At 35.2% G+C, this 18,725-nt stretch overlaps 2 protein-coding genes across 2 annotated transcripts; one reads left to right on the top strand and one right to left on the bottom strand.

Annotated features, from left to right (window-relative positions):
- Nucleotides 1–201: 201 nt before the first annotated feature.
- On the bottom strand, nt 202–2,648 carry LOC113361338 (zinc finger MYM-type protein 1-like). Its single transcript, XM_026604606.1, has 2 exons — nt 2,009–2,648; nt 202–1,874 (listed from the first exon to the last, which is right to left on the bottom strand). The coding sequence occupies exons 1-2, from the start codon at nt 2,646–2,648 to the stop codon at nt 202–204; spliced, it is 2,313 nt and encodes a 770-aa protein (XP_026460391.1).
- A 9,471-nt stretch (nt 2,649–12,119) lies between these two features.
- Nucleotides 12,120–15,379, top strand: LOC113317042 (probable fructokinase-4). Its single transcript, XM_026565193.1, has 4 exons — nt 12,120–12,677; nt 14,357–14,689; nt 14,828–14,944; nt 15,088–15,379. Exons 1-4 carry the CDS (start codon nt 12,240–12,242, stop codon nt 15,214–15,216), a joined length of 1,017 nt encoding a protein of 338 aa, XP_026420978.1. The 5' UTR covers nt 12,120–12,239; the 3' UTR covers nt 15,217–15,379.
- The last annotated feature ends 3,346 nt before the right edge of the window (nt 15,380–18,725 follow it).

Below are 18,725 nucleotides of genomic sequence, written 5' to 3'. Positions count from 1 at the left end.
TGACTAGTCTTGTTCTTTTTTGTACACAAACCATAACGCCTTGCATCATTCATAATAATAGAAAAATAATTGCATTAAGAAAATCAATTGTTCACGGTAGCAATGATACAAAGACTTTAAATGGTAAAAAGAAAATCTAATAATCTGCTAACATTCATAAGAAAACATAACAAACCTCTAACTAAAAAGCAAAAAACGAATTCATAATTGTCCTTTTCGGGGTTTCATTTTCTGGAAGCGCTGCATGATTACCTCATCCTTTATGGTCTTAAAAATGTCCCTCTCAATATATGTGATTAAGCAATCATTTAACCATTCATCCCCCATTCGATTCCGTAGGCGAGATTTGACAATGTTCATTGCAGAAAAAGCTCTTTCAACCGTAGCGGTAGCAACTGGTAAGATTAGTGATAACTTTATAAGCTTATACACCCAATTATATACAACATCCTTCCCAGTCTCAACCAGTTTCTTAGCTAGACTGCTAATTCCATTTAACTCTTTAAATGCATCATTGGATTTCATATCCATTTCATAAACCTCGAGTTGATTTTCAAGGTCCATGCATTCTTGCTCTGAGAAGTCATCAGGATAAAATTCGGCAAGACGAACCAAATTCTTGGTATCAAAAGCAACAAAATCATTCTTCGGGTTTAGGCACGACATACATACAAGTAATTCCATATTCATTTCATCAATGCGATTGTTGATTTCAGCAAGTTGTTTATCTATGCAAACATAAAATAATTCAACTTGGTATTGATGTAAATTTTTTATTACCTGTCTGTATCGCCGTGATCTCCCTGGAGGTACATAATCCTCATCCATCTGAATGATCGATATATCGTGCTTACGACAAAATAAGTTAACATCTTCAAGAAATGATGGCCATTTAGAATCTCTCATGTTCTTCAAGCGTTCTTTAGACAATTTAACCAAGTTCATAGCGTTTACAATATCTTGATCTTTCCGTTGTAAAGCTTTTGAAAGATCATTACTGATCCTTAGTATATCCTTCATAAGATGCAAGTTGAAGACAAAATCGAAAGAACGCAAACTAGTAAGTAAAAGTAAGAAATCACCCTTTTCTTTAGAACCAATAGCATCTTCCATAACCTCATCAACAACTTCAATGACAGAAGAAAACATGATTGTTAAATTCACAAGCATACCATAATGTGAATTCCAACGTGTATCACAAGGTCGTTTGACGCCAATTTCCTGATTAAGACCTTGACCAGTTGATAATTCACCAGTCTCAAGTAATCTTTGTATTCTCTCAACTTCTTTTGCTCTCAAATTATCACGACGCTTGCATGAAGCTCCTACAGATTTTGTTGCTCTTGAAACTAGAGTGAAAAATGCAGCAATTTCTGGAATATCCTCGGAAACATACAGAAGAGCTAACTGAAGTTGATGTGAGAAACAATGTAAATAATATGCACTCTTGTTCTCTTTCAAAATTAACGATTTCAATCCATTGTACTCACCTTGCACATTACTGGCACCATCATATCCTTGCCCACGCAACCTTGTGATGCTCAACCCATGCCTAGCAAATAATTCATCAATAGCTGTTTTCAATGAAATAGCAGTGGTGTTGGGAACATGTATCATTGAAATAAAACGCTCCATAATACATCCTTTCTTATTAACGTATCGTATCACAACACCCATTTGTTCTTTTACTGATACGTCACGAGCTTCATCAATTAAAATTGCAAACAATTCGTCTCCTAGATCTTTTATGATTTCATTAACAGTTTCCACGGCAGTAGCATTTACAAGATCCTTTTGAATATCTGGTGATGTTAGCTTGTGATTTGCTGGAGCATTGCCAAGAACAACATTATTCACAATCTCATTATTATCAGCTAAAAATTGTAACAAGTCGAGAAAATTACCAGGGTCATCTGAATCTTCTGATTCATCACGGCCACGAAAAGATAATCCTCGGCGTAGAAGAAATCGAATGATTTTAAGTAATGAATGTAGACGCAGACGGTACCGTTTTTTTCTTTAGTAGATTGTTTTTCAAGCACTGTCTCAAGGTGATGACTTTGGTTCAATAAATCTTGACCCTTATGATAAGCTATATTGTGAGAACTTTGTATGCTTCCAATATGATCTTTTACCCTGTTACAATGATTCCAACTACTAAATCCAACATTTACAAATGCATCATGACCACGTTGTCCAATTACCGGTGGAAATAGATAGCAATATAAGCAAAACAACGCATCTTTGGACTTTCTATACTCTAACCAACTCCCATATTTATCAAAATATTTACCACTGTTGAACCCTCGACTTCTTCCAGATATTATCTTTCTGGGATACACCTGATTCATAGGCTGACAAGGACCTTTTAGTAGATAAGCTCTTCGAACCACATCTTGATCATTCAGATCATAATCTGAAATTTTCGGTCGTAAACCAGGATCGGAAGGGAGATTTGACAAATCTATTTGAACACGATTAACAAATACATTTTTTGATTGGAATTCAGGTTGGGATTGCGCTTGATTATTTGACTGTACTACGGGTTCAGGATTAGGAGACACTTCATTGTCATTTATCAATATAGGAGACTTGGGAGTTGATTCAATTGAATCATCCCTTCTAATTCTTTTATAGTACCTCTCCATACTTATTGAGAAAAGTGTGAAAAATAAATTTTAGATACCAAAGATTAAGCAAACATCTAATTGGAACGAGAATCGAGATAACAGTATAATACTGAAACACAAACGATTAACAAAATGCACCATCAAGTCATCACTATTCACTGGCAATTTTAATGTTCAAAGTCAATTGGTTAATATTAAGATAATAATAGAACATAAATTGAATCAAACAAAATTCAATCAAAACAAAAGGATTACAGACTAAACTAATAAATAATAAATCAGTAGTGATCAGTACTTACGGAAGTAGCAATCAGGCTATAACTAGAGCCGAATAGAGTAGGTGTAGATGAACTTCTGTTATTTTTTACGGTTTTCGATAAAAGGGAAAAGAAAAACCCTAATTATTTCGTTTTTTCCCAGCTTCTCCTTTGAATACGACGACTATTTCTTCCCTGTGACACGTTCGACAGTAAAACATCCAATACTAATGGGATTTATTTCAGAATTTTGGTGGGTCCATGGACCCAAGCAACTAACTAACAGCTCCGTCCCTGACTGACATTATGCATATTTCAGTGTGGAAACCTTTAACGGCTCCCTGGCTATAAAAATCAACTTGATAACTTATATAAGTGTAACTCCAAGATTAAATCTGATTCATGAATTCGTTTGATATCATTCGAACCTCGTGCTTCTCACGCATACATTTATAGTTTGTTGATTCGTGACCTGAGTCAGAGCTAACCCCTGATTCATGGGACCAAACCATTAACTCACATATTTTTGGTCGGATGAGTCAGGTCTGACTCAAAAAAACAAACACACTGAGTCAATCCATATGAATAAGATAATTTCAGTCAGATCTTGACAGATCGGATATAAAAATATAAAAACACTGTTACTTGAAAGTTAGTTATTATTTCTGCGGGCACGATGTGCTTACTCAATTCTCACTTTCAGTTTCAGAGACAAACCAAGATGTGTACGTGGCGATGAAGGCTTCGAGGAGTTGGTATCGTTAGTTGGTTAGCTTCCCCTATGTTTATTTTGTGTTTATATTCTATTTGTAAAGAAACTCATTATTAAATATGTAACACTTGAGAGGATTTCTTGTATTTATTTTAGAGTGGGTTTAGATTCGGGTTAAGCTTTGTTTAGAACTTCTTTCTTAATGTTTAATTAAATGTTTTAGATCGTTAGTGGCTCATTTTATAGTTAGTCTCTTGGATTAGCACCTGCTAGCTCAAGGGACGCTACAACTACCATATCTCCCACTTCAAATTTAACATCTCTGGGACGTAAATCAACATATTTCTCCATCCTTCTGACTGCCTTAGATAAACTGTCACGCGCTTTCTCAGTCATCTATGTTTTAGACCTTACATAGCGATATGCTGCTAGACATGAGCCTTGCTTCTTAGCCTTTGGTACCTCATGAAGGGTTCATGGTTTCTTTCCCGTTTCTAACTCAAAAGGACTTAACTCTGTTGATGAACTCTTGTGAATATTTTAACAAAATTGGGTCAAATCCATCAACGGCACCCAATTTCCCGGACTTGAAGTAACATAATGACGCAAATACTTTTCTCACAATGTATTTATCCTCTCCGTCTGACCATCCATCGGTTTGGGCATGATTGCTAGTAGAAAACTTTAGTTCATACCCAGTCAATCCGAACAAGGAAGTCCCAAAGAAGCTTGTAAACCGTGAGTCTCTATTTTCCAACCAATGTTTCGAGTTTCCAAATTCCAACACTTCACTGGACATTTTCGTATATGATCTGATATTGATATGCATTCATCTAATCAGATTTTACAACTCAAAAGTAACTAAAACAACTTTTACATAGAAGCTTGCATTAAAATGGGTAGCCCTATTTTCCACTCAAACCCAGACGATGTCCATTTGAAATATTTATTTTCGTTTAGGTTTGATAGTGTCCATTTAGAAGCGTGCACAAAATGATTTTGCCACATATTACATTTCTCGGTAAAAGTTAAAATCGGTTATATAAAGAAAGGAAAGACAAAAGTATATGTCATTGCCACCTTTATCAGTTGTGATATTATTGAATTCAACATACCAGCAAGTGAAGCCAAATCCATGTCCCCAACTATACCCATTGAATCTCTCAACAAAACCACCTTTCTTTCTGTCTTATAAGTATCTTTAATCAAAATATCTATTTTCTCTTTCAGAGAATATCCATTAACAATGACACCGGAATCCAGCTCTACTGTTGGTGGGAAACTAGATAATTGCAGTATTATTAGTTTTCGATTTGATTTGAATGACTAACGGTTGTTGAACTTTGATTGTACCTAGTTTTTTTATGCTTGAGAGTCTTCTCTTCTGATATAAGATTCACTCAACTAGATCGAAGTGTCGACGGGGATATTTAGACTGTTGGTACATATAAAGAGGTCTTTTGATAATCCATTGTTAACAGACTTCGTTCTGTGTGTGATTGATCACAAGAGATTCAAGTTGTTTGTGTGCGGGTGTTTATTGAAGATATAAGAAGATTTGAAAACAAAGAAGATTTCTATCTGGGTTCATAATCTTTGGTATGCACAAAACTTGTCCGGCTGGGGATCCAACTATAATCGGTTTATCTTTTGATAGATTTGATTGATTAGTTGTGTAGATCGCAGCCAGTACTTATCATCATGATATATCATATTATTAATTGCAATAGTCTAACCTCAATTACTTTGGTAGTTTTTAATTATATTGATCTTTTAACCCGAAAAAAAGGAGTTTATTTGTTAAACAGAAGAGCCTTTTGTGAAACTCATATCACGTTGATTGAAAAGAGTTGTTACCGAACAGATTTGTTGTTCCTTTACTGTTTGGAATACGAACCAAAGGAATCGTTCCAAGTGCATGACTTATTGCAAGTTGGAGGCGCAGGGATACTAAGGGAACTAGGTGAACTATATGTTTAGTTGCTTGGTCTCAACTATACGGAGTTGGTTTAGATTTTGTATAGCGGCTAAATTCTGAGAGTATTCAATTCTGGACAAGGTCCCAGGGTTTTTTTTTTGCATTTGCGGTTTCCTCGTTAACAAAATCTTGCTGTGTCATTTACTTTTGTTTTCCGCAGTTATAATTGTTAATTATAGTTTAAAGTAAAACACACAAAAGTTAATTCCTTATTTTTTTATAAACAATCCTATAGTGTTTGGTTAAGTACGAACCTATTATTTAACTAATCAAACTTTGATTGTTGTATTGTCTCGATCGTGTATCCATAGACAATCACACAAAGTGTGAATACCCATTTGTTGTATGGTCTCGACTCAGTCCATATACAATCACTTTCGGAGAAAGGACTTATAGGTAGAAAAGTTTTAGATTGAGGTATTTTTGGGTACCCTCGTCTTTTCAATAAACATCGTTGATAAAGTTATCCACTTATAATTTTCTTCATCACATAACAACCAACACTCAGACTCCTGTATTTGGAAAATTGTAAGAATTATATTACCATGGGCTCAAAAAAAATATATGGAAAATCATTGTTAGGAAGAACCAATCCTACTGTTTCTCAAAGTATGATCATTTTGGACAAGGATTTTCCAAGTCTAATAAGCCATGGTAGGATGAATACAATGCTTCTCAAAGTAGCATTAATGCATATACAAAACACACTATTATGGATGTGTTATCATAATTTTATAATGTTTATTTTTAAAATATATTGTGTGATGCCTAGATATACCAACACATAAACTATTCTCTACTAGTCAAAAGAACTCCATATTATATATAAACAAACTAGTTATATTATTCGTAAGGGATATTAATTTGCAGTAATCATATATATCTGGAAAAAAATCATACCATAAAATTTTTATATATAAATATTATTATATTCCATTTATTAAAAGTCGCACATTAATATTTTAATTTATTTTTTTTAATTATGTACAATTTGAGAATTGGTAAATCATAAATTGAAATTTGGTTGCCCTAAAGTATTGAAATTAAGTACTTAAAAATAATTGCACAACAGACACACTAGTTTTTTGGATCAACGGAGAACTAAAGGAAAAGGAAACAAGATGCGCACTAAAAGAAAAAAAAAAAAAAGACATAAGATTTAACGTGGTTCAAAAATATCCATACGTCCATAAACGACTACGATCAACTCTTATTATCGAACCAATAATACTCAAAGATGGATGAACGGATCACAAACTTGTAAGGTGTTGCTTATAATCTCTTAAATAACTTTATCTGAACAAAAAGTTTTGCACCCTAAACGCTCTCTTTAGAATAATTGTGAGAACTTTTTCTAAATTGTGTGATTTTCCTATGACTTCTACACCTATTTATATATGTTATAAACTTCGCTTCCAAATATAAGAATTGTACCAGCAACCTAAACATAGCCAGAAACATGAAACTCCTAACAATCAAATAAGGATACCCCTATAAGGTTCTACATTATTCTTGAACCTTCCTAGATTAAACTTAGACAATATCTAACATAAAGTAACTTAATAAATCCTTAAACAACACTTGAATACGTTTCATACTCTTTTCCATCTCTCGTACTTATATTTATCTCAAAATTATTTCAGATTAATTTGTTCTATAAGTTTTCCACTCCCTCTTTCTGCCAATAATTGTGTTTGCACAAGTCATTCTCGAATATGTTAAGGTCTAGTCATTAGGCTTCAGAACTAGATACATCACTTTCCTTTAGACCTAATCTAGTACGTAATCCTTAATCTAAAAGTTTTTGATATCCCCAATTTTTTTCTCAACATACCAGCACTTGACTACCTATACTTCTGCCAACTCTCAAAATTGTAATGAATAAGTCATGAAGGATCTTGTTTAGGAGTCAAAACTAAAGTAAACTTCAGTTGTTTTTCCTTATAAACTATCTTAATTTTTTTTTATGGCATCATATTTCAGTTTTTTAAAACCATAATGAATGATTACAGGAAAATTTACAAAAATATTAGAAACACCAAAATAAGAAATAATCAATTGGAAACACCAAAATAAAGATAATCCAAGTCCACATACAAAAGACAATAAAAATTGCAAGTAAAATGCTAACAAGTGACTAATTATATCCCCTTACAAGCTATCTTATCTTGTTAGTTTGATCTCATATGTGCAACCAAGGAAACTGAAGCATGGCTTAAGGAACCAAGCAAGATCGATAAATTTTCTCAATGGGTATATTCATTTTGTACATTTATCAACACTTCCTGCAAGCGAGACCCAATTTTCCTATGAACATTGTCCTATCTGTCTCTTGTAATCTCAACCATGGATTTTAGACTCATATCTCATACATGCCACAAGCCAACACTTATTAAAATAAGTTTAACCTTTAGCTTGAGTGGCTTTTCCTAAGACTCTGGTTAGTCTACTAATTTTTACGATCTTGATCACTAAAATCTAAGTATATCTTCTGGGATAAAAATAATATAAATTTATCATTTAAAAACGAGATTTGCAAAACTCGACAGTCTTACGTCCATTACTTAACCACTAGTCCCAGCTCGCTTCTTTTGATAATATAATATTCATAGGCGAAAGTTATATTGAGACTAACTTGTATTGAAAATTTCATGTAGGTTTTTAACGAATGTTGCTAATACTAAAAATATTATTAACATACACAAGTTTTAATAAAGATTTTCAACATTTTACCATGAATCTTCGGTTCATGATTCAGCATACGATACAATTATTAAAAATGAAAAGCGAGTCAGTATGTTGTTCACAACTTTTTATACCTTAATTTCCGCCATTTTTTGCAAAATCTATTTGATTGATTTAAAAATATAATTCACTAGTAAATCTCTATTATTTTTCTTGGTTTATTTTATTAGGTGGGAAGGGCCTAAAAGTGTGTTTGGAAACACATATATCCCAACTTAAGATGGGTTATTTTGTGTTTGCTTCATATATTCTAACCCATGATTAGGTTATCAATACCTCCCGTGATTTTCGAAGTCCAAAAAAGCAGGTTTATAATTTTTTACCTAGAAACTCAGTTTCCCTACTTTCTAGTATATGTTTTATCCTCCAAGCTCTCTCATATACACCCTAGAGTTTCTTGAGTTTATATAGAAAACCTATACTACCTCCGTTTTTGGAAAAAATGTATTTTTACTTTTTCATTTTAGCCTAAAACATAGGCCAAATTGAAAAAGTGAAATTAACTCTTTTCCAGAACGGAGGGAGTATATCACAAAGAAAATACTACAGGTAGTTTTACTCTCAACCATACTAATGCATTTCAAAACTTCGATGATTCCTACAATTTGAAATTCAACTAGAATTGTAACTTGTTTCGTTATAAAGATTTTTCTGTGATACAAGGAGTTGCCAAATACTACGAGGAGTTACCATCTCAAAATGATTGTAGGATGCTTTTTCCTTAGTACAAGTAACTTTTTGTGAAATTTGGTAAACTCATGTAGGTGTAGCATCCTTGAACTATCTGAGCAAAGTCTCCGTTTCTTTCACCTCCAATTCCCCTAGATTTCTCATTTCTGCTCCAAAGATAGGCTTTTCAAAGGGTAAATTAGGAGCAGGCTCAAAAAAAAATATTCTCATTGTCAAGCCCACAATTAGTTTTAGGTACCGTGACACCCATAATTATTTCCGTGACACCTATAATTATATGAAATTATTGAAAATATTTGCATGACGGATTATGCATCCGCATGATGGGTTATGCATCAGGGGTATAATTGACAACACACCTTGGATATAACATATCTAAAAATTGCGCCTTGGAATTTTACAAATTTTATATCGTTGGAAATCTTTTTAAGAGAGTTACGCAACGAGTACAAACAAGAATATCAAATTTTTGTTTTTCACAAAAAATCGGAGGTGATCATCATTTTAGGAAATTTTTTCGAAAGCTTGATACATAACTACTATGCAACCACCAAAAAAGATGCATAACACATTCTGCAGACGCATAACGAATTATGCAACCATTTTCTCCACTGCATAACATATTATGCATTTGGGTAACAAAGTATGCATCTATAACAAGTTATGTACCCATTGTTTTGGTTGATTTCAGTGCGTACATAAAAAAATTGATGCATAATGCAGTATGCATCCATATTTACGGATGCATATCAGGTTATGCATCTATTTTCTCGATGCATAAAAGATTGTGCAACAATTTTCTCGATGCATAATGCATTATGCGGTCATATTTTCGGATGCATAACAGGTTATGCATCCATTTTCACGACTTCATAACATGTTATGTAGATATTATTGTAGGTGCATGACAAGTTATGCAGCCTTATTTTTTGTTGGTTTCAATACTAAGAAAAAAGTAGTTGCATAACGTGTTATGCAACCGTTTTCTGGACTGCATAACAAGTTATGCAAAAAAAAAACAACAACTGCAGAACGTGTTATGCAACCAATTTCGAGAATACATAACAAGTTATGCAACAAATTTTGTAGATGCATTACCTGTTATGCATCACTATTCACACCTCCATTTTCTTTTAAATGCACGTCACACGCACACCAAACCCATTTGCACTTCCGTCTCCTTTGCCTTGCCACTGCAGCATCCTTTTCGCTCCATTTTATTTTAAATGCATAACCCATTGAAACCAACATCAACACCACCATTGACTAATTTCAGAAGAAGTCATTTTATCGAACAACTGGTGTGTGTTTGGCAAACTGATGATGGTTAGCTGTTGATTGTATGTGGTCTCCTGCCAATTATCTCCTTCCCTGCAATTCAAACATAACCCCTGAACCATGGCAGATACAGGTTCACAAACTCTGAGACATTCATCACAAAACCAACAAGCCATTGTCCAACTGATTTCACGGAATGAACCTGTACAACACCAACTCCTGATTCGATTGAGAGTTCAAATTTAGTAAAACCCATTCATGCTATCCCAGTAACAGACTCGAATATCTTCTAACTCTCGGTATATCATCCATTTCATATCAATGGAAGCATACCGGTTCTCTTCTGTGTATTCTCGGATTCTAACTAAACCCAAAAACCTTGTCCATCCTCGTAAATCTGGCAGAAACTTTAGAACTGGGAACACGAGCAAATACATTACCAGAAAAGAGTCCATGCGAAGTTGAGTGCTAAACATCGCCGTCTCATCTCTGTGCCATCATCATTTTCTCGGAAACCTTCCAACTGATCGCACATTCTGATTCTAAGATTTCGAAGATTACAGTTGCTTCCACGTATCAAAGAAAGACCAAACATATTAATTTTACCAGTAGTTCAATCTAGCAGTTGTGCGACACTGTTCACAAGTCTCGTGTAAATATCTACAACAAATACAAATCCAAGTAGACCCGTACAAAAGTTTATGAGCAAGCTATTTTGCTTGTGAGGTTGAAACAACAAATGCTAGTGGTCAAGCAAATAAAACTCTCGCTATGTTTGTTTGAGAACCAAACATTAGCCTAACTTTCTTACAAATTATGAGCAAAAATCTTCTCTTTAATCTTTCCTTTGGAGTAAAAAGAATTTTGTCAGCGGGAATAGGTCCTTGTAATAGGTTCCATCTATGAATATGTATGATGAGGTTTCAGTAAAAGATACAAAAGCTCTGTGTCTCTCATTCACAAATTTTTGTACTGTAGAGATTGAGCTCCAAAGGAGAACAAAATTATTCCCGTCCCTAGAAAAACACTTATTCTCCCTAGATGTAAGAAAAACAAAAATATATACTCGTAACAGTCGCAGATCATAGTGATGAAATGGTGAGGACGGAGGGATTATATACAAGGAGAGATGGAAAAAGACACCAAAAAATTGAGAGTGGTGCCGTATCAATCTTATAGCAGCAAAAAGAGACCAAAAAATTGTAATTCACAAGATCAACTGAAAAGTTATACCTGCACCCTTACATACAGGACAGTCGATCAAGCTTGTTTCCTTGCATACTGGACAATTGATCAAGCTTGTTTCTTGTTTCAGCTTCCACCGTTACATAGAACCCTAGTTCCCAGAATCATAATCACAGTTTCAAATGAAAAACAAAATCTTACACAATCTATCTATTTTCCTATATCGTCGATTACTGTTGGGAGGAAGAAGAAAAGGAATCGAAGAAGAAGAAAGATAGTTTGTCGGGAGTAGTAGAAGAAGAAAAAGACGGGAACATAATTTTATAAATTCTGGGTTTGTGAGAAATTTTCTCACGAAAAATAGGTGCGCGCCTGAGTTTTTTTGGGCGTGGATTTCACGGTGGAGAAAAACTGAAAAATGGGTCTCCTGTAGTTTTCACCTTATCAAAAGATAGCACAAAGTTTTCCAACGGGCTTTTCTGAAAAAAAGTTACTCCTGACCAACCAACCAAGGCCCGTTGAAAAATCCTGTGTTTCGAGATGTGAGACTCTATGATGATGACAAAAAAAGAAAGACAAAAGTATATGCCATTGCCACCTTTCTCAGTTGTGATATTATTAAATTCAACATACCAGCAAGTACAGCCTAATCCATGTCCCCAGCTATACCCACTGAATCTCTCAACAAAACCACCTTTCTTTCTGTCTTATAAGTATCTTTAATCAAAATATCTATTTTCTCTTTCAGAGAATATCCATTAACAATGGCACCAGAAGCCAACTCTACTGTTCCTAATGGTACCACTGATCATGAATCATCAAATTCGCTCATAGTATCTTTTGGCGAGATGCTTATAGATTTTGTACCAACAGAATCAGGAGTATCATTAGCAGAAGCACCGGGATTCTTGAAAGCACCAGCAGGTGCACCAGCTAATGTTGCGATTGCTGTTTCAAAACTTGGTGGTAAATCTGCTTTTGTTGGTAAACTTGGTGATGATGAATTTGGTCATATGTTGAAAGAAATTTTGGTACAAAATGGTGTGAATAGTGATGGTGTTGTGTTTGATCAAGCTGCAAGAACTGCTCTTGCTTTTATTACTTTGAGATCGGACGGCGAACGGGAATTCATGTTTTACCGGAATCCTAGTGCTGATATGCTCTTGACTGAATCTGAACTCAACCTTGAACTCATCAGAAAGGTAAAGTTTAATTTCTCATTTTAGTCATATTTCAATAGTTGCACTCTAAATTTTGAATTCAATTTATTCATTTCGATAATTGCGAAATTCTAAGTGGAATTCTGAAACGGCAATGAATTACAAAGACAACAAACAACAATTCCCACTAGTTGAATTTCTAGTTTCTCCACCCAATTTACCACCAAACAAAGGGCAAGCGCAAGAAGCACTGCCCTAATGTTCCAATTCGATCACATTATTATGCCTCCCGAAATACGGGGTTAGTAGAATGCACCTTCAATTTCCACTAGAGAGCTGCCGTAGACACTTGAATTACTCATAGTCTTCCCTTTGTAGAAGCTCTTCATAGAACATGCCACTATGGTCCAACTGCCCATCTTCCTAGTTTGCTTGCTGTGCACCACAGCCACTGGTGGCTTCGATTAATAAGGAAATCGAGTAAATGGAAGGACAGCAGTCCTTAAAACTCCTGCACTCCGCCAAATTTGTGCTCAAAATGCAGTTAAATTCCCTCTGCTCTGATCCACTATTAGCATTGAATAGATCTTGTATGTGGTTCTGAATTTGGACTGTTGGTTCGTTAGGCCCCTCTAGAAATGATATGCTATAAATATTTTCTCTCTTATTTGGAAATCTGTCCAATCTATTTGACATTTCAATCTAAAGTGCCTTTATCATGACAGAACCTCCAAAGCCACTTTGCTAGAAAGTTTCATTCATAGGTTGAAGCTTAGTAGTACTAGGCCGTGCGCCTCCTTGAGTTTGCACTCATTGCTCCAATTCAGGGTTAACCTACCTGCCTCGGAGATTCATAGTCTTTTTAGGATTCGCGGATACAACATTACAACATACTAGAAATCTCTGGTTGCTTTTGTCACATAAAGTTTCTAATATTACTTTTTCAGATGTTTCGGTTTTTTTTGTTCACAGTTATAATCCTTTCCTAAATTGGTCCGATTAACAGAAGGCACCTTCAATATCCAAGAATCAGCTGCCTCAGACACTTGAATTACTCTTAGATATCTTTTATAAAAAAACTCTTAATAGAACATGCCACTGTGTCCAACTGCCACCATAATGAGTCGGGTTTTGACTTTGCAGATACACGGCTAATAGAGCTGCTAGCAGGTCCGAGAGCGCTTGAGAACTCCTAATCCAAACGTCTTCATCTCAAACCCAACTCGCGAGTTCCTTTGCTATCCATACAATTGTCACCTTAGCCTAGGGTCTCTTTTGTAAGAAATTCAGCAAATGGAAGGGTAGCAGTCCTGCAGTCCTGCTAGCAGTTCTATTAAAATGCTGTATCATGAGTAAGTTTTGATTTGATTTGACATTTAAACAGTTTGACCCATAAAGATCCCTTTTCGTTACAGAACCTCCAAAAGCCGCTTTGCTAAAAGAGAGTCATTCATAGGGCCAAGCGTAAGACCTAGGTCTGCGCCTCCTTGACTTTGTACTGCTCATTGCTCCAATACAAGGTTGAGCTACCTTCCTTGGAGAGAATTGAATTTTCTAACCCGAATCTCCAATTGATGGTATTCAAGGATTAGATTACAGGTTGGCCTGCGCCTCCTTGACTTTGTATTGCTCACAGGTTGTTTTCTAAATTTTATTTTCTCCAACAAATGTTCCAAATTTTTGTTCACTGTTTTAATTCCTTCTATGGATCTCATTAACAGGCTAAGATCTTTCACTACGGATCGATTAGTTTAATTACAGAGCCATGCAGATCAGCTCATTTACGAGCAATGAAAGTAGCTAAGGATGGTGGAGCTGTTCTTTCTTATGATCCAAATCTTCGACTAGCATTATGGCCGTCAGCTGAAGAAGCTCGTGAACAGATCATGAGCATCTGGGAACAAGCCAATGTGATCAAGATAAGCGACAATGAGTTTGAGTTCTTAACTGGCCACGAGACTATTGATGATGAAACGGCAATTTCCTTAATGCATTCAGGACTAAAGCTCTTACTGATAACTCTAGGACGCCATGGATGCAAATATTATACTAAGGTACACATTATGCATGCCCGAGTCCCTGACCATTTGAAGCAAATGAATCATCTCGCCGTATACAAGCAATAGTAAGATATCATTGGCCTAGTTGATTTGTAAGATTAACAATTACCCCTTTTTTCTGTAAAAATGCAGCATTTTCATGGAATGGTTGAAGCATTTAAAGTAAATCCCGTGGATACAACCGGCGCAGGAGATGCATTTGTTGGTGCCCTACTATGCAAGATAGCCAAAGATGAATCTATTGTTGAGGTATGTTCACATTATCTCTTGGGAACCAAAACATAAGATTTAAATCGTTCCGTAGTAGTGAAATTGTTGCAAAAAGGATCAAGGGCCAGTTGAATTTTTTCAAATAAGCGAAAACATACTAATTTTTATGAATCTATTTGCAGAATGAAGCAAGTTTGAAGGAAGTAATTAGATTTGCAAATGCATGTGGTGCAATTACTACAACAAAGAAAGGAGCAATTCCTGCTCTACCAAATGAAGAAGAAGTTCTTCAGCTTATAAGTGGAGCTTAAAAGGCAACTAGCATTTCAATCTTCGTTTTTTTTGGTTTTTTTAGTTTTATTGGTAATCGGTTTTTAAAGTTAGGCAATGGCGAGGGATGAGTTTATTGTTCTAATCAAATTTGAGAATGGTCTAATTAATCAAACTCTAAATCTTACTTATTATTTCCTTGAACTATGGCACCAGAGTATATCACTGTTGCCAATTCATACTTTACTGGAATCCTGGAATCCTAATTGCGGAGATGCTATCCTGAGCTCATCAGATTTGCAAATGCGTGCAATTACTACAACAAAGAACGGAGCAAATTCCTGCTCAACCAAATGAAGAAGTTCTTAAGCTTATTCCTGTCAGTGACCAGTGACAATGGCGTCCCAATTTTCTTGAATACAAACCTCACAGATGCCGTATCTCTCTTCTTCAGTCAAATCAGTTCTTATATTCATTTCTATCTTAAGTGATCATTGACCTTATCGCAGTTTCCTGCGTTCTTACGAAATATCAGAAAAGGATAAGAATCTTTGCGGGTCTGATTTAGAGGACCAGAGTTTATTGAGAAGGGAAATTGTTTCACATGCATCTAGTTGAATCTACGCAGAGTTTATATGCGTTCTTACAAAATTGTTTCACATGCATCTAGTTAAAAAGAAGGGAAGTTCTGATTTAGAGGACCAGAGTTTATTGAGAAGGGAAATTCCTAAAATCTACCGAAAAAAAAAGATTTGTACTCCTTCCCTTACTTTTTAATAGGTCAGTTTCTATAAATAAATATTTCAAAAGAATAAGCCAGTTTATTAATTGGGAAAGTCAAATGTTACTTTAATTTTCTGGGACCACTTTTTCTTTTAACTTCTTTTGATGACAAGTGTTATGTGGACCATTTCACTTATTTCTTTGGCTGACAAGTGTCATGGGGACCATTTCACTTCACTTCTTTTATTGACAAGTGTCTAGAGGACCACTTTCAATAACTATTTCTCTTAATTTCCTTAATTTTCTCAGAAAAAAAAAAGAAACTGGCCTATTAAAAAGTAACGGAGGGAGTAAATGAGAATTTCAAAGATAAGTAACTTAAAAATTAACATTCTGAGAAGAAAAATCATAATGCTTGTTTGTTTTGCATCTGCCACGATGTTATTATCCCCGAGCACTAATATATAAAAGATGAGGGAACTCCGCTTGTTGTTTGCTTTTAGGGTTTTTATTTACTAGCAGAAAAGAATAGCAGTAGTATTTATAAGGGCCAAGTTTAGGGTTCACTTACCATCGTTGGTTTTTATTTGATCTAATGGCCAAAACGTATTTTCTCACTGATCATACTTTTTTACAGGCATCCGCATGTTGGCTGGGCCCTGCTATGTATAGGGCCATTTCTTTAGAACGATTTTGTGGGACCATGGTTTTTTTGGGGACCATGGTCCTATTAGGTCACCTACCCTATAGTTATAAGGGATATCCTAAAGCATTGAAATGATTAACCTACTCTTAACCTAATTTAATTTAAAATCAACCCAATAACCACCTATATATAGGGCTGCACATGGTTCGGTTTTTATCGGTTTTTGGCAAAACCTAAACCGAAACCAAAGTACTCGGTTTTCCAATAATGAAAACCAATGAAACCATATAGCATATTCGGTTTCATTGGTTTCGGTTTCTACTCGGTTTTGTTAAAAACCATACGATTTTTGGTTAACCGAATGATTAATAAACAATAATGTGCCAGTGCTTTATAGTTTACACAAACAGTACACCCAACACTACAAGCGGCAGAAAAATTTACTGGCAACATATCAAAGGCATAAATGACGAGCAACTAAAATGACAGCAAAAGGCTTTAACTCGAATAATCCTCCTAAGAGTCCTAACCATTCATTAACTACAATTCATCAGTGTGAAAAGATTCATTCTGCTATGGTCACTATTAATCGGTTAACCAATTGATTTTTGGTTCGGTTTTGAGATAAAACCTAAACCGAAACCAATACTTTTGGTTATCTGAAACTAATAACCATTAATAAACCATAGAAATATGGTTTCGGTTCGGTTCGGTTTAAAATCTTCGGTTTCGGTTTTCGGTTCTGGTTCGGTTTTGTGCAGCCCTACCTATATATATATAACCACCACCTCCTCCCACCACCACCTCCCGCCATCGTCGATTACCACCACCACCACCAACAACCACCGATTACCACCACCACCACCACCCACCACCACCTCCGATTATCACCACCACCAACCACCGATTACCACCACCACCTCTGTCTTATAAGTATCTTTAATCAAAATATCTATTTTCTCTTTCAGAGAATATCCATTAACAATGACACCGGAATCCAGCTCTACTATTGGTGGGAAACTAGATAATTGCAGTATTATTAGTTTTCGATTTGATTTGAATGACTAACGGTTGTTCAACTTTGATTGTACCTAGTTTTTTTATGCTTGAGAGTCTTCTCTTCTGATATAAGATTCACTCAACTAGATCGAAGTGTCGACGGGGATATTTAGACTGTTGGTACATATAAAGAGGTCTTTTGATAATCCATTGTTAACAGACTTCGTTCTGTGTGTGATTGATCACAAGAGATTCAAGTTGTTTGTGTGCAGGTGTTTATTGAAGATATAAGAAGATTTGAAGACAAAGAAGATTTCTATTTGGGTTCATAATCTTTGGTGTGCACAAAACTTGTCCGGCTGGGGATCCAACTATAATCGGTTTATCTTTTGATAGATTTGATTGATTAGTTGTGTATATCGCAGCCAGTACTTATCATCATGATATATCATATTATTAATTGCAATAGTCTAACCTCAATTACTTTGGTAGTTTTTAATTATATTGATCTTTTAACCCGAAAAAAAGGAGTTTATTTGTTAAACAGAAGAGCCTTTTGTGAAACTCATATCACGTTGATTGAAAAGAGTTGTTACCAAACAGATTTGTTGTTCCTTTACTGTTTGGAATACGAACCAAAGGAATCCTTCCAAGTGCATGACTTATTGCAAGTTGGAGGCGCAGGGATACTGAGGGAACTAGGTGAACTATATGTTTAGTTGCTTGGTCTCAACTATACGGAGTTGGTTTAGATTTTGTATAGCGGCTAAATTCTGAGAGTATTCAATTCTGGACAAGGTCCCAGGGTTATTTTTTTTTTGCATTTGCGGTTTCCTCGTTAACAAAATCTTGCTGTGTCATTTACTTTTGTTTTCCGCAGTTATAATTGTTAATTATAGTTTAAATTAAACACACAAACGTTAATTTCTTATTACTTTATAAACAATCCTATAGTGTTTGGTTAAGTACGAACATATTATTTAACTAATCACACTTTGATTGTTGTATAGCGGCTAAACCGAAACCAATACTTTTGGTTATCTGAAACTGACAACCATTAATAAACCATAGCAATATGGTTTCGGTTCGGTTCGGTTTAAAATCTTCGGTTTCGGTTTCGGTTTTCGGTTCTGGTTCGGTTTTGTGCAGCCCTACCTATATATATATAACCACCACCTCCTC

Source organism: Papaver somniferum, chromosome 1 (assembly GCF_003573695.1).
Source record: "Papaver somniferum cultivar HN1 chromosome 1, ASM357369v1, whole genome shotgun sequence".
NCBI classification, from domain to species: Eukaryota; Viridiplantae; Streptophyta; class Magnoliopsida; order Ranunculales; family Papaveraceae; genus Papaver; species Papaver somniferum.
Note: the sequence above shows the minus strand (reverse complement) of the source record. Positions and strands in the feature narration are given on the sequence as shown.

What these genes read in the sequence shown, in the direction of transcription:
- LOC113361338 (XM_026604606.1), bottom strand. Translation starts at nt 2,648, where the DNA reads ATGGAGAGGTACTATAAAAGAATTAGAAGGGATGATTCAATTGAATCA. An exon ending in ATCTACTAAAGAAAAAAACG is followed by an intron (nt 1,875 to 2,008) that starts GTACCGTCTGCG and finishes TACAATTTTTAG; the next exon opens with CTGATAATAATGAGATTGTG.
- LOC113317042 (XM_026565193.1), top strand. Translation starts at nt 12,240, where the DNA reads ATGGCACCAGAAGCCAACTCTACTGTTCCTAATGGTACCACTGATCAT. An exon ending in GATGCAAATATTATACTAAG is followed by an intron (nt 14,690 to 14,827) that starts GTACACATTATG and finishes GTAAAAATGCAG; the next exon opens with CATTTTCATGGAATGGTTGA. An exon ending in AAGATGAATCTATTGTTGAG is followed by an intron (nt 14,945 to 15,087) that starts GTATGTTCACAT and finishes ATCTATTTGCAG; the next exon opens with AATGAAGCAAGTTTGAAGGA.